The 25,028-nt window shown below is 43.0% G+C and overlaps 1 protein-coding gene across 1 annotated transcript in view; it reads left to right on the top strand.

The window, feature by feature from the left end:
• LOC136991350 (obscurin-like) overlaps positions 1-25,028 on the top strand; it is a 157,806-nt gene that overhangs the window by 72,552 nt on the left and 60,226 nt on the right. The window contains exons 44-61 of the mRNA XM_067292217.1: positions 133-399; positions 1,945-2,211; positions 2,757-3,026; positions 3,988-4,254; positions 4,598-4,864; positions 5,649-5,915; positions 6,627-6,899; positions 9,572-9,838; positions 11,869-12,141; positions 14,187-14,459; positions 15,356-15,643; positions 17,181-17,453; positions 19,497-20,852; positions 21,466-21,744; positions 22,545-22,623; positions 23,006-23,124; positions 24,058-24,255; positions 24,972-25,004. Coding sequence (XP_067148318.1) covers positions 133-399; positions 1,945-2,211; positions 2,757-3,026; positions 3,988-4,254; positions 4,598-4,864; positions 5,649-5,915; positions 6,627-6,899; positions 9,572-9,838; positions 11,869-12,141; positions 14,187-14,459; positions 15,356-15,643; positions 17,181-17,453; positions 19,497-20,852; positions 21,466-21,744; positions 22,545-22,623; positions 23,006-23,124; positions 24,058-24,255; positions 24,972-25,004 — 5,316 coding nt within the window. The remainder of the gene's footprint in view (positions 1-132; positions 400-1,944; positions 2,212-2,756; positions 3,027-3,987; positions 4,255-4,597; positions 4,865-5,648; positions 5,916-6,626; positions 6,900-9,571; positions 9,839-11,868; positions 12,142-14,186; positions 14,460-15,355; positions 15,644-17,180; positions 17,454-19,496; positions 20,853-21,465; positions 21,745-22,544; positions 22,624-23,005; positions 23,125-24,057; positions 24,256-24,971; positions 25,005-25,028) is intronic.

Here is a 25,028-nt window from a genome sequence, read left to right as displayed (position 1 = left end):
TAACCACCCCAGTATCTTACACAGAAGTTAAAGCTTTTTTTTAATACTTAACTGTTCAACTGTAAGTTGCAACTGTAGGGAAGCAAGATATGGGTGACTGTAAATTCACCTCTGCTGTGTTTGTAATTTCAGTGCCACCTCCAGTCTTTAAGGAGAAATTACAGGACACAGAATTGCAGGAAGAAGAAACGGCCATCCTTCACTGTCAGGTCTCCCAGCCTAATGTCACGGTGGAATGGAAGAAGGGCTCCCAAGTGATTTCCCCAGGCTCCAAGTATGAAATTAGGCAAGAGGGAACAATCCATACTTTAAAAATTTATCATTTAAAACCAGAAGACTCGGGCAAATACATCTGTGATAATGGAAACCAGCAAAGAGCAGCCACTTTAACTGTTAAAGGTAAGCTGTTTTGTTTTGTTTTTAAGAAAGACTTATTCCACTTTCATAACTTAGTACTAGCGTGTGGATGTTATCTACTGTCCTTGACTTCCGATGAACTTTGCTGGCATACAGCAGCTGAGGATGCAGTCTTTTTGCTTTCAGAAGTTGTTTTAAATCCTCTAGTAAGTGTCTTCAGCAATGAACATGGAGAGATGCAGGTGTAATAACTGCTTGCACAGTTCTAGACCCCAGGGGCTTCTGTCTGAGTGACCAGACAGACAATTTTGATCCTTAACCACCTCTGTCCTTTGAGCTGCAGTCCCGCCTGGGCAAATGGTGCTCCAGAGTCCAAGTGCTCAAACTTACCAGGGCACTCAGCTGCAGCTGAGAAGTGAGCCACCAAAGTACTTTCAGTGTCTAGGCTCCTAAAAACAGGTGTAACGTGTCAGTTTGTCTGCTTTTAAAAATCCACCCCGATCCAAATACAACGTTAACGTAGCTTTTCCTGAGATAAAAGATCGACTAATGTAAATAGGGGCCATGAAATTAATGTGAAATGCTGTCTTTTAAAATATCCCATGAGGTCTCTCTCGTGAAGGGCTTGTACCTGCCTGCTCTCACACTAGCTCCAGGATCTAGCAGTGCCTGAATATTTGTCCTATAAGCAGCTGTACTGAGCGTATCTGTCCTTTTGTGTCTCTGTGTGTGGTCCCAGCCATTCCAGCAGTCTTTGTAAAAAAGCTCCAAAACCAGGAAGCCAAGGAAGGCTCTACGGTGACCCTTCATGCTGAACTCTCAAAACATGATGCACCAGTGAGATGGAAAAAAGGGTCGGTCTTGCTCCAAGCCAGCAACAAATACGAGATGAAGCAGATGGGCTCTGTTGTAGGGCTACTCATCCACGACCTACAGCTGAAGGATGCTGGGGACTACGTCTGTGATTCTGGCGATGAGCAAACTATGGCATCCTTGGTGGTGAAAGGTGACAAAAGGCTTTCACTTCACCTTTTTGGTAGCTCTGTGTTAGTTTAAACGTTCCATAATGTACGTTTCAAGGACAGAGTGGCAGAGAGACTGGTCCCGTTCTGTGATGAGGATTTCAGGCACTTGGATGCTTAAGAATACATACCAGTGACGGCTCCTGCATAAAATGGAACTCATTTCCAGAGATGCTCGGGGTGTGCAGTCAGTGCCCAGAGATCAGTGGGGAGCACGAAGTGCTTAGTACTCCTGGAAATCCAGCACTTTCTATCATTGCTTGTTTGGGTTTTAAAGACCTTGTAACTGAGATTTGGAATGGTGCTACAGTTTTACTACATGTACCACTTAGGGCTTTAGCAGCCTTTCTGCTTACTAATACTAAAGATAGTACAGAATTAATTCACTTGGTATGGTCACATGTTATCAATATGTCCCGAAAAAAGACTCATATATTCAGAAGCATAGAGGGAAAAGAGCAAATCAGATTACAACTGTGAAGCAGGATCAAGTTCACATGAGTGAATTGGTGAGATACAGTCAGCAATGAAACTTAAACATCTTCCTCTGATTATCTTGGTTTAGCTTTGCCGGTGATCTTTACGCAACCCCTGCAGAACCAGCAAGCAGAAGAAGGAGGTACTATCACTCTGAGCTGTGAAATCTCAAAAGCAAATGCCACTGTGCAGTGGAAGAAGGCTGGGACAGTGCTGTGGCCAAGTGACAAATACAAAATGTGCCAAGATGGTTCTGTGGCTGAGCTGACAATTCGCAACTTGAGCAAAGCTGATGCTGGAGAGTACCTGTGCGACACAGGGGACCAGCAAACCACGGCGGCTGTGCTTGTGAAAGGTGGGACTTCAAGCGGGGAAGGGCTGAACAGAGTTTGTTTCCATGGGAGTGGCACACGATTAAGTAATTTGACACCTAGAGTATGTCCTGTGCCCAAACAGAACGATGGGGATTTCAAAGAGATCAGAGTGATTTCAGAGACATCGGAACCGGGCCTTAAGTCAATGATTCTGTGGTTTAATATTAATATCACCCACTACAAGCTGTTGGCAACGTTTCCACAATATATATATTGCCTTTCAATGTTGTGTATTAGGTATTTCTCCTGTGTGCACACAGTACAGTATAGCATGCATACTTTATAGACTCTCACATGTATTGTGTATGTGCCTAATGTGTGTATATGCACACACATTATGCATCTGTAAGTATGCAACATCACAAATTATGCATGCACATAGATATAGTGTTTAGTGCTTTGTGGACATAAGTTCTTTCAGATAATGCAGTATTGTCAAGAATGAGCATAACAAAATGTTTAATCCAGGAAAATAGGAGACATCATTTGAAAGTATTTATCAAACTCTTTTGACCTTTCCATAAAGAACCAGCAGCAACCATAGTGGAGACACTGAAGGACGTCACTTCATATGAAGGAGAAGATGCAGTCTTTGAATGCAAGCTGTCCCGGGAGACAACTCAAGATGCCCAGTGGTTCCTGGGGGATGTTCCCCTGCAGTCTAATGAAATGAATGAGATCAGAGTTCAAGGGAAGTGTCACACCTTGGTCCTGAGGAAGGTGACACTAGAAGACTGCGGGCCCATCAGTTTCAAAGTCGGGCAGCATACCTCGGGGGCACAGCTAACGGTCAAAGGTGAGCAATCCCCTAGAAAGAAGGGTTTAGGAGGTACTGGTAAGCCCTGCCAATACTGCTTGAGTTACTGGAGAGGTGTACGTGGGAGGAAGGGCCTCTGGAAATCTTGTGTGAGATTCAGATAACTTAACTGAGGCAAGAGTTAGATATTTATGTCTGAGCTAGTCGTTTTAGTCCTTTTTATAGTCTGTGGAGTGAAACAGGCTCTCTTTGAAGACTATACATCTCATCCTGAAACAAGCATCCAAGATATGTCAGAATCAGTGCCAAAGAGTGTGTCAAGAATATGCTCTGAATTAATCTCCCATTTATGATGTTTTGGGGATCATCTTTGCTTTTCTTTTAGAAATTCTGAAAAAACATCCATTAAGCTCTATAGAATGATTTTAAAAGATTGGCCAGAACAATAGCTTATATTGTTTCTTCCTCTCTGATCTGGTTCAAAATGTAGATATGTAGATATAAATTAAATGTAGACATGTAGATACGTAGATATAAATTAATACTGCTTTTCAGTGCTGTATGTGTATAAACAATTCAACATGATACTGTTTGGGTGGTCAGAGGTTCTTCCAAACATTACGTTTCATCGAATCAGTGATGTATTAAATATTTTTACTCTGCGTTGGCTTAAAAGCTTACTAAGTCATTAAATCAGGCCCATTCTGATGTCCAGAGAGCCAGCCAGTGATATATATGTGCTGCAGACTAGAAACTGTTACCATGTGGCAGGACTGATCCTGCAGACGTTAGAACAAACTGAAGTGACGCTGGAGTTGCACTGGCACCTGCATGAGATCTAAATTTGTCCTGGCCTTTCTTCTAGCAACGGAACAAAAAAAAAAATCTGACAATTTGACTGTGACATGTTACGATTTCTTATGGTCACCTGTCGGAGAGCATTTGGGAGTGATGCTGGATTATGCAGCTGCATCACTGTTTGTGTGCTTTTTCCCCGCAGTTGCTCCCGTCACATTTGTAAAGGAGCTCCGCAGCTTGGATCTGCAGGAGGGTGGCACAGCTCACTTGTCCTGTGAGGTCTCCAAGCCTGACATCCCGGTGGAGTGGAAGAAAGGCACGTCTGCAATCCACTCCAGCAAGAAGTGCAGCATCAAGCAGGAGGGGAATGTGCACACACTGGTCATTTACGATTTGAACCGCGAGGACTCAGGGGACTATAGCTGCCATACAGCTGATGGGAAGACCACTGCCAGACTAGAGGTTAAAGGTATGATTTCCTCTTTGCTCAGCAGTTGTGAGATCACAGCTGGAGTACTGTATCCATTTTGGGGGCTTCTCAGTACTAGAAAGACATTGAGGTACTAGAGCGAGTCCGTGGACACCACGCAGTTTGTCAAGGGTGCTGGAGCCCATGTAGTATGAGCAATTCCACCTGGCTTAGACCTAGACATTCCTGCCCCGGCAGCTGTCCTTCAGGAAAATACAGCAGAATTGTACGTGAACTTCATGAATGCCGTTACCATTTTGGTTCTTAGCAGTACCTTAAAAATAAAACTTTCCTCCACTTTCTGTTTTTGTTTTACACTTTCTTTTCCTCTTTGCACTTCAAGCGGTGCCTGTGCTTTTCAAACACTGGCTGAAGAATGAAGAAGTGGAGGAAGGCCGCACGGCCATGCTGCACTGTGAGCTGACAAAACCTAATGCTCCTGTGGAGTGGAGGAAAGGAGATAAGGTGTTGCAAGCAAGTGACAAGTATGAGATGAGGCAAGAGGGGACATGTGTTGAGCTCTTTATCTATGGTGCTGAGGCTCAGGATGCTGGCGAATACACGTGTGACTCAGGGGATCAGCAGACCTCTGCATCGTTGCAAGTCAAAGGTAAGAAGATGACCCTTGCTTGGGGGCAGAGAAGTTTTGTCTGTGGCTGTCCTCCACAAAGGTGAAATGGAAGCCTTATTACTGCATTATCGTTAATGCTCTGTGCCTGGGAATTACAACAGGACAGGGTTTGATCCACAATCCGTTCTTCAAAGAATCTAGTGTCTTTTAAACCCAGTTCAATTTCTGCAGTTGCAATTTTGATCTCACTGTGAGAGTTGGGAACAAAACTGCAGCTGCTGCTCATGGAGGGTATGTACAAGAGCATTTAGGAAACTTGCCTGCCACCTGATAATAAGAGAGACTGGAGTATTTCTCTATGCTTAGAATGGGCTTTTATATAGTTTTATTAGGTTTATACTAAGAGTACGGTGTCTTTTAACTCAGGCGACAAGATCTTGCTTTTAGACCCTGTGTTGAGCTGTCACAGCCGGTGTTCTGCTCAGAATGAGTGGTTTCAGCAATTAAATGTCCAAACACTGTGATTTGTGCTGTTGTCCCTCTAACTGGTTACACTGAAAATTGTGGGTGTGCGCACATGAAGCCCTTTAGATGGCCTGTGACCCACAGCGATCCTAGATGAAGCAGCAATGGTGTCCCATCACGGTGTCAGCGGCTGATCTCCATGAGCGTTTGGCCGCGGCAGAACTCAAAAGCCCTGCCGCAGACGTGGCGTTCCCAGCGGGCAAGCTGTGGTTCAGAAAGTTGGGACCTGCCAAGCCGGAGGAGTTGCAAGCGTGTCGCTTAGCCCTGAGTCACTGCTGTGTCTGCTTCTCCATTGCAGTGCTACCGGTGCTGTTTAAGGAGGAGCTGAAAAACGTGGAATCCGAAGAAGGGGGAACGGCTGTCCTGCACTGCGAGATCTCCAAGCCGGACGCGCCTGTTGAGTGGAGAAAAGGAGGGACGGTCATTCAGCCCAGTGACAAATATGAGATGAAACTGAAAGGCAGCATCGCTGAGCTAATCATTCACGGCGTGGAGCCTGACGACTGCGGGGATTACACTTGTAGCACCGGATACGAGATCACCACAGGTTCTGTGTATGTACAAGGTAAGACGAAATGGGATGAAAATGCTCCGACTTCTCTGCCAGAATTTCTCACTCCGGTATCTTTGACAGTAACAGACCAAACTTGTCTCAGGTGGAAACAGCTGAAACTCCATTCTTTTCTCTCCTGATTTCAGGGAAGATGTAAATATTTACGTCCATGCTGAGGTTGGACCAGCGTTTATAAGTGAATGCGGTTCAAAGCACTGACCATACTGTGTACAATAGCAGATGGTGCTGTTGAAATACTATTTGTTTGGAGTAACTGTTATGAAAAATACTGAATTTCTTGTTATGCTTGATTATGGCTTCAATTGTTGTTGATATTTCTGTTAATCTTTTAAAGCAGTTTAAATAAATACCCCATTTAAATCTTAAGCTAGCTTTCTGCCTGCGACTGCATACAATGTCAGTGCAGATGGCTGCGACACACAGGACAGTCAGGTATGAACTAGTCATGAAATATAGTGTTCTTTCAATGAAACAGTGTTTGCAGACAAACAAACATACTTCATTTGCAAGCGGGTGAAGGATGGAAGGTGTTTTTTAAACCCTTGAAAGAAATGTAAGGTCTTTTTTTCCCCAGAACAAGCATTACAAATTTAATTTTCCTGGACAACTTGCACTGTCACTTAGGTTATTTCTGCTGGAAGGAACGTGTGTATGTTTATGCTTTTGTTTTCCTTTGGCGCCTTCTCTTGCTCTGTTATACAGAAGAAGCAGCAGTCATAGTTTCTGATTTAAAGAACACAGACGTCTTTGTGGGTGAGACAGCCACGTTCACCTGCGAGCTCTCACGCCCGGGCGTGAAGAATGTACAGTGGTGGCTTGATGGATCTCCCCTTCACAACAACTTTGTGACAGAAATCTCTGAGCAGGACGGGACAGTCCACACTCTAACCCTAAAGGATGTGGCGTGCCATGACTCAGGCACTGTCACCTTCAGAGCGGGGTCCCTTATATCTTCAGCTAAATTATTAGTCAAAGGTATTTCATTGTGAGAAGACACAAATGGCCACCTCCACAATTGCTCAGTGTGCTAGTGCTTCTGCCTTCCTGGCTACCCTTACTAAATGTCTCCAAAATTCCTCTTTGACACAGCAGTCCTGCAGCCTTCCACCCGTACTCATGTCTTGTAGGTACAACCACATCTGCTTTTTGGATGATGCAGGTGAGGAAAGGTTGCAGGGTCAGGGCTGTTGCTTTCACCTGACATCTCAGTAGAGCTGGACCTATTCAGGAGAAGAGGCTGTGCTTTGGTCACTGTGCAGCTACCTGATTCTCCCACCAAGCTGTTTTTATAATACCACAAAACACATGGCCAGAAGTTCACGTAATGCGCTATTGTGCTGTACCATAGCTTGGATACTGTCACTATATACTAAGTTCAACATATTCCCAAGTCAAGATCTTGGACTCATGCACTGGTGGCTCCAGAGCTCCTCTGGAAGCCGCTGGTATGACCGCGGAGTAGCACGGTGGCAAAGTGGGCCCCAGCAGTTGATTGCTAATGGTTGAATACTAACAGTTAGCGCTGTGCTGGCAAAGCTTTGTTGTCTGTTGAATGAATATTTTCCTCATTTGGTAAGGGTAGCCACAAACTGCAAATAACACTGAGCTCCAGACTTTATGGTAAAGCAAGTTACTTCACATCCAGTCCTTTTATAGCCATCTGGAAAAGCTGTTATTTTTCAGACCAAAATAGCACTTATTCCTCACTTGGGAAAGGGATTTGTATATTAGGTTTAGTATGTAAGGAGGCGTAAAGGATGAAATGTTCTCTTTGTTCAGGTCTTCCTCTGTGTTATAATTATTCACCGTAGCATGGATTGTCCACAATGTGGAATTGTAGTCAGGAATTGTTATCTGCTTCCCTGTCAGTCTGATGTGTCCCTTGTTGGACCTTCAGAAAATTTTGCTCTCTGAGGAGAAGAAATGCCAGATCATTTATATCTGATATCAGAATGGTGCAGCAGTGAGACAGTGTGTAAATATGAGAAATCACATGTCCATTTGCCATCAGATTTGACTTCAGTATTTCCAGAGACAGAATCTAGTTCTGAGCGCTGTAGGCAAAGAGCTCCAGTGGATGTAGAAAATAAATTAAAAATAAATGCGCTGTTAGATATTCAGCCAGATAAAGGGCTCCTGAGAAGTTTTAATTTCATAGAATCACAGAATTGTAGAGGTCTAACACCCAAAGCTCATGCTAGTACAAACATGTATGTGGATATATTGTGCTTCTGCTGAAGTAAAGATTTTTTTTTTTTAATGTGAACCGAGTCACAGTATTATATGACTCTAACTGGATTAGGATGAGGAAGACCTTTTAAAAAACACCCCAGTTATGGTGCTCTGCTCAATAACACTTGATTTAATAGGAAAGTAAAGCACTAGTGAAATTCTAACTGTGCTTGTATTAACAGTCAATTTTCTGCATGGCTGGGCAGCGGGGGGAATGGAGAAGGTTGGAAGAGCTGCCCTCTCCTTCTGACCCCCTTGAGCAGGGGTGAGGATTACAGGCCCCAGTGTACCCCAAGGCCCAGGGTGCTTCCTGTCATGCTGAGGGGGAGAACAGGGCCACCAAGCTCTTAGCTCAGCGGTGGGGCAGTGAGAAAAGGACAGTCTCCTTCTTTTGGAACCAGTGGTGACACTGACTGTGAGGAGCATATTTCTCCATCTTATGGGGATGGTGGTGTAGTCCCCCAATTGCACAGAGATCTTCTTGCTTCTTCAGTCCTTCCTGGAGTCCTTCAGTCTCCAGGATCTGCCATCGATGCCTCCTCTCCATACACACACACGCACACACACAGGGTGGCAGAGGGAGCCTTAGAGAGCAGGATCAAGCCTTGCAACGAAATGCCGAGAGACGTTTCCCAAGCTATCTTTGCTTCCCAAGGTCTGCCAGTAACATTGGAAATCCCTCAGCCCAATGCACAGAGCTTCAGGAGGAGCATTCCAGACAGATGTCTGATCTACAGATCAGCTGGTGAAAAGGAAAAGCTTCTTATTTTTCCCAAACCTATGCCTCTGGCAGAGGGCTAATTAAAAGAGCAAGTACCTCCTCCCTGTGCAGTGCCCTTCCTTGTTAGAGCTGTCCAGGAGCTTTGCTCCGCATGCTGCTGTGAGTGGGCTCTCCGCTGGAGCTTGCCTTTTCAAGCCCCTTCCCCCAGTCCCACTGAACAATGCTGATGTCTTTCTTTTGCCCAAATCAGTCAGGGCAGCCCATCATCCACTGCGCTCCTCCATCTCAGACTTGCGCTCTTGAAATGTTCTGGGAAGCAGAAGTGTTTCACATCCAGCACTGCTTAGGCTAGAGAGTCTCACCAGGGCCGAGAGGAAAACGAATGATGGCAGGAGTGCCAGCAGATGTTCTGCACAGAAGTTCGTGGTCAGGACTGTTAAAGTGCAGGCCTTAACTGCTGCTGGTCCATTTTCCGGTGTGCTAGTTACATTCTAATGCACCAGTTTTGCTTTATCCTGCTTGCTGCTGACCCAAGCAAAGACTAAACCGCTAATCCCTGGTGTGCCCGGTCGGCTTCTTGCTTGCACTCTCCCTCGGCCTGCTTCCTCCAACTCTGTACTTGTCAAAAATCTCCAGGTTGCTATTTCCTTGAGGATCCGCTAATGCATGTCCCTCCTGACGTGTTGGTTGACAGATCCAACCATTGAAGTGGTCAGTCCCATGCAGGATATAACTGTTGATGAAGATGGCACAGCAGAGTTCATATGCCAATATTCTAGGCCAGTGCACGCCGTATGGAAGAAAAATGATCAGGAAATACATGCAGATGGGCAGCGAGTCCTTATCGTGCAGGACTGGAATGTAAGCATGCTAAAAATTAAACCTACGGTACCAGAAGACACTGGCATCTATTCTTGTGAAGCTGAAGGCACTAAAGTGGTGGCTGCACTTGATGTTCAAGGTGAGGTCTTCCAGACAAAGAGGAAGACTATCATGGGTCCCAAATATAAAAGGTGGAAAAAATCATGGAAGCGTCTCACAATAAGCTACACATCAGAACCCGTTCTTTGGTGTTCGCTCCAGTATTGATAGCAGTGCTAAAAATGGATGGGAGTTAATGGGAACTGAATAGGAAACTGCGACACTTCACAGAAGCTTAGTTCTAATTAATGCTCGCTTATTATATCGATTATGTATCATACCTCCTCTCCGATGAACCGCATTTGGCTCCATCCTCAGTGCAATGGGATGTCTTGCTGAGTTACTGTGATATCGCAGATATAATGCTGGTCCAAAGGAATAGTGAGAATACTTTTTGCTGTTACAGAGTGGTTTTTACATGCACTGCACTTTAAAACCAGTCACTAATGGAGAGAGGGGAATTTAATGTTATTTTCAGTTATTGTCAACTGCAGCTAATCTAGTTTGGTATTTTACTTATTTCAAACACTGATCACTCAGGAAATACCTTCCCACTTGTAAACAGCATTTGTGAGGGCCCCGGAAACAGCAAATAAAAAAATAACAATAGTTATATATTTTATACGGGTGTCTAATAATTCACTTCTGATGTCTGCATAAGGAATTTTTGTTTTCAGTCACCAGGTGAACTAATATGATCAGCAGTCATAGTGGTTCTGGTCTGATTTCTGAATTATCATGGTTTGTTAGGCAAAATTGTTCTTTCTGCCTAATTAATTGTGAGTGTAGGAGCAGAGTATTATTTATTATAGTATTTTGTACTTTGATAAGCGCCTTCCATTTTAGGAATTAAAAACAGCTAGCAGATATTAATGAGTATAATCCAAAAGAGGAGATAGGATCCACTTTTTATGCATAGGGAAACTAGGACTCAGAAAGTACTCGAAGAAACAGCTTGGATTGATCCTAACATACTTTATACATTCTGCAAGGGGTTGAAAAACCTTTATTGTTCTCCCTAAGTATTATAAAATATGGAAATCTTTTTAGTAACTCATACATTTTTTTATTTTTTATTTTTTTTTTTTGCTAGGGAATAGTTCAGCATTAATTTTCTATGTTTCAAACAGTTCCAGACAGTGGTTGTAGAGATCCTGAGCAGGACTATCTCCGAGTGTTGGTTTATATTATCGATCATGACCATTTTATGGTGTTTGTGTCAGTTATATTTATATGCACATAATCTGTGCATGTGCTTGGTGTGGCACAAATTTTATCCAGGTGCAGCAGCCCACATTTAGTTGTGCCCCAGGCTGATTGCTTATGTACAAATGCCAACCAATGCATGCAATTGCAGTGACTGTGCATGTTTCTGGCCACACGATTCGCCTCACACGTGCAGGAGAAAATAAACCTAATATATTGTCATAAGGCTTTTGTAATAATTCAGAAAATAGTTTACATAGATGTTGATTTTTCATGTGTTTCCTAGAAGCGGACTGGCGAAATGGTTTGTTAACTTAGTTGGCAGTCCCTATAGCTTTGCCAGCTGTAATATTCTCTTGATGCGTTTATTTTGCATGAAAGGTAGGAAGAATTTATCATAAGCTGTCAGTTGATTCAAATTTCCCCAGTTACGATGTTAATTGTGCCTGCCTGGGAGACCTGAGGGAAATGTTTCCTGTTTGGGGACGGAAGGAATCTGATTATGTCCCCGTACTATCACTTCCTATTGAATATTGGCTTGATTCGTATAAACACCAACATTTTTTTTCTTTATTCATAAAGACAGAAGTCAGGTTTCTGGAGGAAGCCTAGATGAAGCGCTAGAGCTTCTAGAGGTTTTTCATTATTTTTAAACTACCTCACAACTGAAAACGGTTTTGAATATAGCACTGTGTTAGAGCGTGGTTGAAATTAGCAGCTAAAGCCGCAAGCATACTTTATCACATCCATATCCTTTCCATCAGCTTTCCAGCAATGGGAATCAGCAGTGCTCCAAGGCTTGTCAATATTCAGCTATGCATAGCCACACAATTAATATTGTTGATGGTTCTCCTTCTCCACTAGCCAAGAACAGCATCGTCCAGGGCCTGGAGAATGTGGAAGCAGTGGAAGGAGGTGAAGCCCTCTTTGAATGCTACCTTTCCAAACCCGAGTGCTACAATTACAACTGGCTGATCGATGATGAGCCTGCCAAAACTACAGAAAACACGGAGATGGTTTACTTTGAAAATGGGCGCAGGCATCTTCTCTTGCTGAAGAACCTAACTCCCCAGGACAGCTGCCGGGTGACTTTTATGTGCAGCGACGCGGTGACCTCCGCCTTCCTGACTGTGAAAGGTAATGGAAGCGGTCTTATGGGGAATCCTAAATTTTTGATTTGCAAGGGCAAATGAACTGGAGAAATGCGATGAGTGGCAGAGAGGAAAAGCTGCATAAGCTGCTTGCTTCATACCCAACTTCTTATTCCCACCCAATGAATGGTTGGTGGTTTATATTTTCCTTTTTTCTTATTGTTCTTTTTGTCATGACCTGGATATAAAGAGCATCATTTAGCAATGAGTTAGAAGCATATGACTGTCTTACAGTAGTGGTGGAGTTGACTTTTCTAGGAACTTACGTTGACTAAGAGAAGCAGCACTCTGCGTTTTTCTCGGCTCTTGACTAGAGACGAATCCTTCTCGGATGTGCTGATAGCTTCTTGTGTCTGCCTCTCATTTGCATTCCCATCTTTCTGACTTGCCATATGTGCAAGCATTACATATCCTATTTAATATGGCCTAATCACAGAATCGGAAAAAACCACACTCCTGTTTCCACTTCCTTTCCATTGTACTGCTTTCTGGGATGTTTTCTAATTGTTCCCACCTTATGCTCAGAAGAGTCTCTTGACAAGGATTTTCATTCTCAAGGAATATTTCCATTTTTTGGCATAAAAGATAACTTCCCATACTTTTGATATCAGTTGCAGAATACTGGAGGTTTGGCTTGGGCTTTCTGCTTAGTCCCATTTTATTAAATCTATCATTTCATTAAACCCATCTGCTTGTACTGATAATTCTGAGATCAAATGGAGGCTTGCTATGAACAAATGTAAATCTTGTCAAACCTTCGCAGTTGCATCTGATTGCATCAGGAGTAGATTTAGCTCCGTTATTTCTTGATGTTTTTGTTATGGTCTATTCTCCAGTCCCGGTGACTGGGGCGCACACCCATATATACACTTCGGCACTAGTTATCCAACAAGAGCACACTGCACAGGCAGCATGAATATTCTCTGCCTCTGTGGTGCTGCAGTCTCTGTCAAATCCACTTACCTCATTTACTTCCTTAAAAAGCGTTGCCAAATTAGGTACAAAACCAATAGCAATTTGTCTTAGACCTCTCCTGTTTAACTTAGTTCCAAAAAGAAGCTGGTTTGTGATACAGACATTCTGGTGACCCTTGGGAGTTCATGCAAATGATAGACACATTCTGGTAACTCTTGGGATTTCATGCAAAAAAGTGATAGCTAGAGAATCTGGGTTTAAAAAGGAAACCAATTGAAATGCCTTTCATGACTCAGAAATGTGCAAAGCGGCAGGCTGAGGACCTAGTGTTCTAGGGTCTCGGGAGAGAGTGGACTCTGGTTTGACTAGCACTTGAGCTCTGAGGACCAAATCCATCTTTGAGTTAGTATTTTATTCCATTTGATTTTATAACTATGGTTACTTCATGGTGCTATTTTTACTTTGTGTTATTTTTGTATTTTTGGAGAAAGGGGGAGGTAGCTCTTCCTTTATGACCCTTTATGGGGGTCAGTTGTTTCAGTGCTTCTGGGTTATGCATTTACCATTTACATCAAGGAATGAGAACCAGGATTCACCTTAGGTAATTGCAGGCAATTCTGTGAACTGCATAAATCTACTTGTCCTCGATTCCTCTTGTACTCTGTAAGGAAGAGAGGCATCTTCGGAGTGTTTGCAAATGCTTATCTCACTGAAATACTGAATCTAAAGGGCAAAGGCTGCCCTGTTCCCAGCATTTTTGTGGCAGTGTTCACAAATTGTTCAGTAAAGAAAACACAGGAAAGCAGTGGTTTCCAGTCAGAGATATGTGACTCTCAGTAATGAAAGCTCTGTAAGTTCATTTAAGTTTCTCCAATGTATTTTTCTGCTACTTGGAAAAGGAAGACATTTCTGGATTGGTTTTCACTCCTGAAAGTATCGGAAAGTTGCAGTCCCCAAGGATACCATCTGTTGTAGTGACATATGTAGCCTCTCTATTAATGGTCTCCGTGGTCTCGGAGGCCTGGCTGCCCAGAGATTCAAAACAAATATTCATAATACCTCTTACCAGCATTTATGTCAGTACCTGAGGGCTTGATTACCTGTTTTTATCTGCAGGGTGGCGCTTACGGATCTTGCAGCCTCTCAGAGATGTGGAAGTCTCTCCAGGGGACAAAGCTATGTTTAGCTGCGTCCTGAGTGAAGCGGTGCCGATTAATGAAGTTACCTGGTATTCCAATGACACAGAAATCCAAACAAATGAGGACTGGGAGGTACAAGCAGATGGAAATAAATACGAACTTATTCTGAAAAAAGCCCAACCACATCATTCTGGAGAGGTGACCTTTGCTTCCAGAGAAGCAATTGCATCCGCCAAGTTGGCTGTGATCGGTAAGTTCATACATTGTTTCTGTCTTTCTAGCCCAACGGCACTTGAAATCTCAGACTTTGGTATTGAGGTACTGCATCAAATTTTCTAAGCTTTGCACTGATTTGTTTCTCATGTCCCAAGCTAGCATTCTTAGGCTGAGAAGATGCTGCTCCTGGGCAACTCTGTTCTTCGAACAGAAAAAGTTCACCTCATCACATGAAAATTAGATCAGGCTAGAGATGATCACCAGGTTTCCTTAGCTGCAGTCTTTCATAAAATGTAACATAGAATCTCATGAAAATCAGATTACTGAGAGTTCAGCACCACCCTCTGCAAACATGTGGGTGCTGGAGGGAGCTGAACTAGAGTTCATGTGTATGGAAAATTATCAGGGGCAGCAGAGAACCCTTTGAGGTGTGCTAATCTACTCAAGTAGAGATTTGACTGTAAATAGAGACAGGAAGCTGTGCACCCAAGGTTTGCATGGGGAAAGAAATGTTTGGGGTCTCCAAAATTAAAAAATAAAAATAAAGAAGGACAGCTGTTGACCTTACTTCCCCATAATTTGTTGGATCATTATAGTATATGATGGCAGGTCATTTACTCAGTAAATGCCATACACACATCTTGTTTTCAGCTGGGTGGGAAAAAGTAGTGGGAAAGTATCATAATAACATGTGACATAAGTATCTGAGATGGCTCTTGGAAAATGACTATTTGTCATTAGTAGCATAGATAGATCGGTCCAGCGCAGGTGTGTCGTGGTCACAGGCAGGTAGCCACTCAGCTTCATACTGAGATGGGTGCCGAATGCGTTGCACTTCCTTCTTGTGGCTTGCAGAAGCCTCTCAGGTTGTTGTAGCGTAAAGCACTATTGCTTATGTTATACATCACTGGAACTTTGTTGTGCCCTCAGCCCACCCTGACCCCCCCGAAGAACCAGAAGTTTTAAGTAAGAACAGTCACTCTGTAACTCTGTCTTGGTACAAGCCGCTGAGCGACGGTGGTTGTGACATCCTAGGCTACAACGTTGAAAGGAAAATCCCAGGTGTTGGCTGGCAGTCATGCAGCGAGGGCATGATTCCAAACACGGAGTTTGTGGTGGACCATCTCACCCCGGGCGAAGCCTACAGATTCCGCGTCTCGGCTGTAAACAAAGTCGGGGCCAGTGAGCCGGTGCACTTCCCTCAAATGGTGCAGCTAGGTGAGAAGGAGAGGTGCCCCCAGGAGGACTGAGAGCTGCTGTAGACCTGTGTTTCGCATGGCATGCCTGCTTCACCCGCTCCAGGGATCTCCTGGAAGAGTCCACTCTGCAACGTGTTTCAGTGCTTTGCTGCCAGCACAGAATAGGAGAACTAGCTTGGAAAAATTGTTCTGGGCTGCTGCGAAGCAAAACTTGCTGCGTTGTTAGGGCTCAAAATTTATTTTCTCCAGACTGCATCAAGCTGTCGTGTGGCCTGCACTGCATCCGTGTTTTGTCTGGTGACCATGAGTTTCTTTTCTGGTGGAGGTCAGATGGAATGAGGCAGAAGGGGCATGCTGGAATGCGTCTGGTGCAGCTGAGGCCCTGGGTGCCTACACAGTGGGTGGGTGGTGTTGTCTTCTTCACCCATCTTTCTCTCTCGTTCTACTATTTGCATATCTTTATATAATAACCCCCATGAAGGAGAGTGCTGGAGGAGACAGTTCCTTTGGTGGCTGTTGGCGAGACTTTGGAAGCCACAGTGAGATGGAGAGCCACTCTTCCAATGTTTCTTTTCTTTTCTTGCGATGCCATCTGTGATAGCAGAGTCCCCAGCAAGTACCTCAAAGGGAAGAGATTATATTAATAAAATAAATAAATAAATAAAATCCCTTTTGCTTGGAGCTCAGGCACACGGTGATGTTTTTGCAACATAACAGCTTCCAGGGTGTCAGGTGCAACCTGATAACTCTGCATACGCTCACTTTGTCTACAACAACTCCAAGGCGTTTTGGGCAATGATCCCCTCACCCCGGTGAAACGTGCAGAGGGGCAGGTGACGTTCAGGACTGTGCTCCTTCTTGGGAGCTCAGCTGTGTGCTTTAGGTCCCCATCAATGGCAGCTGAACATCTGCACGTTTCATGGATTTGTCTTGGCTTCATTTGGAATATCACTGTCATACAAACAGCACATCATTGGCAGGACTCCTTCCAAAGTAAAGAAGATAGAAAAAAAATTTAGAGAAAATCTTTACACTTTTTGAGAATTTCTAATTCTTCAGGACCGAGAGCAAATACTGTTTTCTTTTACTTTCAAGATTGGGATGAAGTCAGCTTTTAATAATCTCTTTTATTCTTTTTATTTTTTTTCTTTATTGTGTCACTTCTTCAAAACTTCCTCATTCTAAACATTACGATCTTCTAGGATATCTAGGGCTGCTTGAATGTTCATTGTGCTGGATAAATGAAGATCACCAAATACAGAAGTAGGAAAAGTGAAACAACTTCTGCATGTATATATTTATCTGAAGTTGGTTTAACCTCTGGGAGAGCTTGTGCAATTAATTTGGTATTATCTTTGGAAGTTGTGAACTTTGGATGCTGCCAGTCACGTTCTTTGATTGTCTGCAACAGTCAAAGAATCTATAAGTTAAGGATGGGATATTTAGTTATTCTACAGAGTGATCTGGAGCACCTTAAAGCCAGTTTATGATATATTGTGTTAATTCTTGTCCCTTCTTTTCTTTTTTTTTTTTTTTTTTTTTTTTTGTAATTATAGAGCCTCCACTTACAGTCACTCATCCTTTGGTGGGAGGATCAGTATCAGAAGGGGAGGTGGCTCGCTTGGAGTGCAAGTTATCAAGTGAAATCCAAGAGACAGCGACATGGCTCAAAGGAGAAGAACAAATACAAGCTGGAGGGAGATACGAAATCCTCTCTGATGGAAAAAAGCAGATACTCATTATTCATGAATTTAAACGTGAAGATCAGGACACGTACACCTGCATGGTTTCTCCAGAAGTCAAATCTGTTACCAGCCTGTGTCTTGGAGGTACAGAGTGCATTCCTGTGACCTTAAATCAGTTCTGCTCAGGGACATCTCAGCAGTTTGGTCTTGAATTCATTTTCCTTTACAAGTTGTCTCTCAAATCCACAAAGAATCGTTATCCCTGTTTTGTGTTGCCCAGTATGTTTCTGAATCTGTAATAGCTTTGAGCTGTTCAGATAAGATTTTCCTGATATTTTCCACCTTAACAAATACCCATTGTCACCAAAGTCCTCAACACTTCCTAGCTTAGAATAAAAACAAAACTTTGAAAGAAGAGAGAAAATTGCGTTAAGTTGGAATAATACAGTCTTTTTATAATGCACTGGGCTGAACTCTGACCAAAACTAATCACTACGATTGTTTTGTATAGCTCTTTGTTTCCGTAAGCTTAATAATGATCACTAGATCATTATTGCTATAAGCTCACTGGGAGGCAATTTTTTCCCCCCCCGATGTTTAGGCAACTCACTGTGTCCCAGAGAGTGAGTCAGACTTAGACATTTGAGCATAGGTATCTCCAGGCAGATGTTTCCATGTGAGATGGATGTCTCAGCTCCCATTACAACCAGTGGAGAACTGTTCAAGACAGTCAGTGGAGCCCTGTCTAACTTTAAAATAGGGTGAGCTGAATTGCTTTCTGTGCTCCACTGACTGTCCTAACTAGATACTCAGCAATTGCAACAGGAGCATAGGTGCGAGCTCGTGGGAGACACTTGCAGTTATACATCTTTTTCTACACGCTGGATCTTCTTTCTCCTTTGGCTACAAAAGGAACCAAGAAAATTGGCTTATACTAAATGTCTGGTTTTTAGTTGGCTACAGTTAGGTTAAGTGAATCACACTAATCTCACTATGAAGAGAAAGACCTGACAGTACTGGATAGATTGTGAATGCAGCTGTTTGTTCATTCTTTACAAAATGAGTTTAATTGGTTAAAATGCATGGGCAGATTAAGATACCTGAGGAAGAAACAGTGATGGGTAGATTTCTTAAAAAACAAAAGCAAAAATCTATGTATTTCTGTCGTGCCCTCACTTGAGATCAAGAACTTATTGAGGTCTCCCATTGAAAGACTATCAGTGTTAATCTAGTTGTGTGTGTTATTTTCCATATCCAAGTGTGAATCATACTGTTTTGGGCTGGATGATTATTATTTTTAGCAAAAGCTTTGGCACTTTGCTTCTATTGTTCTCCATGAGAGTGTTTATGTATTTCACAAATAAAAGACAGCTGCAACAGAAAGGACAAAGCCACTGTTTTTTTACGCAGAGGCTTTAGAGATCAAAAACTTTACTATGTGGTAATTCAGACAATACACAATCAACATCGCATTTCCCTGGAGGCATTAGTAAAACTGAGAACTCATCAGGAGATTAAAAAATAGTGTTTGTTTATGTCTTTGAAATTGAAATATTTTTCTGCAGCCCTGGGCAGATGTGTAGAGTAGAATGAGGGAAAAGACATGGAACTCCATTCACTTCTCTGCCTCACCTTGTAGCTTGTGCACTTCCGTGGGTTTTCCAAGGCCAAATTGCAAGCTTTTGTTTTCAAAACATGAGTCTAGCCAAATGCTGGATAGCTTACAGTTTTGGACTATGACTACATACAAGAAATGGAATTAGACATGAACATAAAGAGTGACAGAATTTGGTTTACTGGGTTCAAATGCATGAGGAAGAAAAAAAAAGTTGATATTTGGCCATATTTTATGTACATGCATAGAATCATAAGATAGTTGAGGTTGGAAGAAGGGTCATCTCTAGATAGCCTAGTCCAATCCACCTGCTCAAAGCAGAGTCAGCTAGAGCAGGTTGCTCAGGACCTTGTACAGTAGGGTTTTGAATGTCTCCAAAGGTGGAGACTCCACAACCTCTCTGAGCAACCTGTTCCAGTATATTAAATTTGTATTTTGTTCTCAATTTAATGTTTAATTAAGTGCCACTGATATTCTTCTGTTGAGACTTTAGTATGATATTTCCATGTGCTTTCTCAGGGCTTAATCATAGACTTTGTCTTTTAACATCTCACCAATCTAATTCTCCTCAGTTCCTACTGTAGCATTGCTAAAAGAGATCGCCAGGGAAGCACCCAGCGCAAGCCAACCGGAAGAGCTGGTGGATGGACATGTCCAGCCCAGCTTGCCCCCTGAGGCTGCTCAGGAGGGAGACCTTCACCTGCTGTGGGAAGCTCTGGCCAAGAAACGCCGGATGAGCCGGGAGCCCACCTTGGATTCCATCAGCGAGGTGCCTGAAGAGGATGAGAAACTTCAGAAACTGAAGAAGGAAGAAGCGGAGATGTCTCACTATTACTCAGAGGAATACTCCACATGTGACGAGCTGGCTAGGACTGGAGAAGCAGATTTCTCTTTCACAAGTTCAGATGATGAGTCTAGAGCTGGGACTCCTTCACTAGTCAACTACCTCAAGAAAGCTGGGAAGACAAGTGTCAGCGTTACTAGCAAGGTTCAATCGGGCTCCACAGGCAAGTTATGGAAGCAGTGGGAGAAATCCAGTGTGGAGACTGCTGTGGCGGTCCCAGCTGCTAAGCCAGCTGAACCAGAAATAACGGATTTAGATGATCCTTCCATGAACAAGGCAGCTGTAAAGATCCAGGCTGCTTTCAAAGGCTACAAAGTCAGGAAGGAGATGAAGCAACAGGAGTGCCCAGTGTTTGCTGAGACCTTCAAAGATTTCTCTGGTGAGCCTGGAAGCACTCTCCACCTTGAGTGTGTGGCCCACAGCAAAAGTGACATGAAAGTCTGTTGGCTGAAAGACGGGGAAGAGCTTTCAGATGGTCGCTACTATCACATAGACAATTACAGTGATGGGACCTGCTCTTTGATTATCACTGGCCTGGATATGAAAGATGCGGGTAAATACACGTGCGAGGCATCTAATAAATTTGGCAAAGTTTCACACAGTGCTAAGGTGACGATCGGCAGTCAGGAACCTCAACTTGTTCGTAAAGAGAAGCAAGTTAAACGTACCACTGACAGTGAGACTGAGAGCTCGTCTGGCAGTGAGCTGGATGATGCTTTCCGTAAAGCAGGAAGGAGGCTTCACAGACTCTTCAAGGCCAAGATCTCAACGGAGATATCTGACGTGGAGGAAGAGCTCTTTGTCAGTGCAGATGAAGGGGACGTAGAGGTGGTGGACCATCAGACGTATCGTGAGGATGACCAGTACATCTACATCAAGTTTGAAATCTTGTCTGAGGCAAAAACTGCAGCCACTCGATTCAGAGAGATGTTTGGTGCCCTGGGAATCCCTGTGGAAATTGACATTTTGGAACAAGGCCCTAAAAAAATGGAATTGCGTATTGGGAAAGCAACACCACCCGCCGTCGGGAAGTTTGTACCACCAGTAGCAAGACCTCCCCCGCCTTTACTGACTTCTGATACAGGTGAGTAAAGCAAGCTCGTTCTTTCTTTGAAAAAGGTATCTGGAGCAGGTCAGGATGTTATTTTTTTAACTTGTGAATAACTTAAACCTTTGTTTTTCATTTCATGCAGATATTTTCTGGAAATCTTTGCACTTTTGAAAAAATAGATGAAATTTTTCTTTCTTTTTCATTTTTGGGGAGAGGAGGGAGGTCAGTGCTGGGGCAGGGGGTTGCAAAATTCTCACTTTTCTGTAAAGATGCTTTTGTAGTAGCAATTTCCACTATTATAATAATATAGCTATAAATGCTTTTATTGCTATACTTAAGTTAATTAAACAGTTTTCAGAACAGCCCTTAAAGAGGGACAAAAGACTTTTTGTCAAGGGGAAGAACTGAGGTGATATATAGTTTGCAGCTGTGAGATTTCAATACTTTTGGCAGTCCAGGGGAATTTTTTCTTAGTGTTTGTCAGGGAGTTTCTACTTGACCTTTATTGTCATGGAGAAAAGATATCACTCTGTTATTTAAAAACCTGCGAAGCAGAAGTCTTCTGGCACTGGGCAGAAGCGCTCCTAAAATACATCTAACGCAACCCAATTTTTCCTTTCTTCTCCCCTAACTACCCTGGATTTAGCCCCCATGTTCATGACTGAGCTTCAAAACCAAGAGGTCCAAGATGGATATCCAGTCAGCTTTGACTGTATTGTCATTGGCAAACCTCTCCCCACGGTTCGCTGGTTCAAGGATGGGAAAGCAATTGAAGAAAATGACCATTACATGATCAATGAGGACCAGGAAGGGTGCCATCAGCTGATCATCACGGCTGTGGTCCCTGCTGACATGGGTGTTTACCGTTGTCTTGCTGAAAACAACATGGGTGTTGCTTCAACCAAAGCTGAGCTTCGAGTGGACTGTAAGTCTCAAAATAACTGTAGGAAAGCCAGAGGGGAGGGGTCATGCTTAGAGGGGGATAAATATTTTTTAAGAAAAATGCTATTTACATTTTTTTTAAAAATGAACCTCTTGGGTTCCCCCCAACAAATTGGGGGGAAAAGCCTCCAAAATTTTCTTTGCACCAGAAATGCAGCTTTTCAACTGAGTCTGGTTCTTAGAGTGCTGTGGATGCCCTTTTACTAAAGAGCATATATTATTCTAGATTGGCTGACTGAACAGTTTCTACAAGCAAAATGAAGAAATATGGAAGTGCTATCAAACTACTTTTTAAAATGTTTCTGCTAGGATATTGTAAATGTGTTAATAAAATGATAATGATGGTACAAGTGTTAATTATAAGGACAACGTGGATGTCACTAGTATGGGTGAGCTGCTCAGTTGCAGAGCAGAGCTCAGTTATTCCTAAAGGTCAGAGAAACATCTTACTATAGACCATACCCAGTTCGCTGGGATTTCTCTGAGGCTCTGAACACCAGAGAGGCGACAGAGAAGGTGGCCTGGATGTTCCCCTTAGGAAGCCCTTCTGACTATCTCCTGAAGCATCCGTGTTGGATCTTGAAAGGAGCGATAGTTAGCTACCTTTGGAAACACCGCCATGGTGCAACGGTTGTGTAGGTGAAATAACGGATTTTTAATAAGGGAGATCAGCAAAAACTATTCCTCCGAGTTTGGAAACTGTTAGCTCTAGTTGCTGTAATTATTATAAGATGAAATAATTTCAAACTTCAGATTATCTAAAATATTTTTTCTCTTTAACAGTGACCAGCACTGACTATGAGACAGCAGCAGATGCAACAGAGACTTCCTCCTACTACAGTGCCAAAGAGTATATTTCAAGGTAAATCTAACTCTAGTTCTTTGTAACTTCTGACTCGGTAAGATCAATATATTTCTGTAATGTTGCTTTCTGCGTGGAAATACTGAGTCTGTTTTTGCTGTACCTGGCAGGGCCAGTTTAATGTAATAAGGAACAGTCAGATGAGATGAGATTCCAGTTAGAGTAACTACTGCAGCTGGACATTTATCATGGGCTAATTTGCCCTGCTGCTTTCAAGCGAGCCTGGGGATTTCTCCACTGCTTTTAATGATATATAGTACTGCATGTGCTGTTGTGATGACAAAACGCACAGAATGAATTAACCTGAAATAGGTGATCCTGATTTCCTTAACCCTTTGCTGTCTCGGTGACTTTCTTCTTTCTACCTCTAATTGCTTCTTAGCCGCGAGCAGGAGGAGTCTACCACTGAAGAGGAGCAACTGCCTCAGATCCTCGATGAGCTTCATGATATTCACGTGGCACCTGGAGCATCTTTGGCAAAATTTCACCTGAAAGCGAAAGGTGAGGGGAGGCCACAACACTTTGTGTTGTTCCAGGTTTGCTGTCGGAGCGAAGTGCTGGACAAGGTTTTCTTATGTGCTCTTCCACAGTTGTGCTCCCAGTCTGTTCATCTTGCACCATTTTTGCATAAGCCAGCTAGAAGATGATGTATGTGCTGATGAACCTTGGGTTCTGCAGCAGACACAGGCAGATAAAGTGGCCTATTTTGTGCCCATATCTGCAGGCATAATTACAGGCATATGGTGCTGAAAACTGAGTCCTGTAATTCTCTGAGCACACTAGTTATGCAGAAGCAATAAGGAATGAAAAAGCGAGAATATCTCTTTATTCACTTTAATAAATGAAACAGTCCTGGGCTAGGAACTAGTGATGAGTCCTAGACTCATCTTCCCTCTCTGCAGCATTGTCTTACCCTGTTATGAGGGAGTCGCTGCTACAGGCTAAAAACTGCAAAAACTTCTTTCTGCTCTCAGTGGTAGGGAGAGGTAGGGATTCTCCTGCTTTTCCTATTGCTGCCTATTAAAATGGCGAGAGCTGTTTTGCCTTCAGTGTCCTTGGAGCGGGTGTTGAAGTTGTGATACAAACCAAGGGTGACTTAGGTCCACATTTTGCTTCGCTAGGGATTTCAGTGTTTGGCTTTGTGTATGTTGCAAATCGGGCCTGAGCATTACCTTTCGAACCTGGAAGGTATTTGGATATGCAGCAAGTACAGGGAGTGTCAGAAAATGAAGAGAAAGGAAAAAAACCTTCAACAAACAAATAGAATTGAATAAATTTGGCAGTGATTTCTAACGGGGCGAACCCTCAAAACGATAGCACTGGGCAGATCTGAGGTTTCCTCGACTGTTCTGAAGCATGTGGTTGGGTGGAGATGCTCCAAAATGGTCACTGCTAATACGTTCCGTTCTCTGCATCTGTAATTGCTGCCTGCAGGGTACCCAGAGCCTCGCCTCTATTGGTTCAAAGATGGACAGCCACTAAGTGCCTCGGACCGTATCCTGAAGATTGATAAAAGAGAATTCCACTCCCTGGAAATTCTCAATGTCACCAAGGCTGATGCTGGCCAATACTCAATATTTGTCATTAACTCTGCTGGTTCCGCATATTCATCAGCCAGGCTGGTAGTCAAAGGTAGATTTTTTTGACATGTCCTGGCTCCTGATTATCTTTATTCCAATGACTCACTCTGTTTTATATGGTGGTTGTTCTTGAAAAAGCCTACCAATGTAAGTCAAGGGAGATGAGGAAGTCTGTGGTTAAAACATGATGTATCTTATTCTTAGTTCACCTGTAAGTTTACAGTGTACCCCTAAGGTTAGACATGTCGCTTCTCCAAGGCCTGATTGTGGTCTCAAGTACATAGATTTCATTCCTGCCTAACTTCACCAACTTTAACGGTTAATTTTACTAAAACTGAGGGCCTTCTGCGAATCAAACTTGTGGCTGTTCCAGTAAGACACTGCAGCAATACTAACAAATTTTGAGAGTTGTGGAAGTAGGTGTTTGCAGAGATGATTATGTGTATTTGTATTTATTAGCATAATTCTTCTGGAATTACTAATTAGGTGAGCTTGGTAGGGATGAGTTGTAGTTTATGAAAATTATCCATATAAGCGTGTGTAATATTAGTAATGGAAAACTGAAACAAAATCCATTCCCATGCTATATGACTATTCTTGACATTTTTATTAATAAATATACTTTAGAAAAAGCCTAACATTTTAACAGAACTAATATTTCTGTGCAGTGTGTCCTGCGGTTAGTAATCCCCTGGAATCACGTTTTTTTCTTTGAAACTCATGGACAGAAACATATTTGTAGTTTTGTCTTTCTTCCCTGTTTCACAGGACCTGATGAGAAAGAAGAACCACCAGAAACAGGTGAGAGGCTCCATAGCAGATGGT

Source organism: Apteryx mantelli, chromosome 2 (assembly GCF_036417845.1).
Source record: "Apteryx mantelli isolate bAptMan1 chromosome 2, bAptMan1.hap1, whole genome shotgun sequence".
Lineage (NCBI taxonomy): Eukaryota > Metazoa > Chordata > Aves > Apterygiformes > Apterygidae > Apteryx > Apteryx mantelli.
This window is presented reverse-complemented; position numbering and strand designations above follow the sequence as displayed.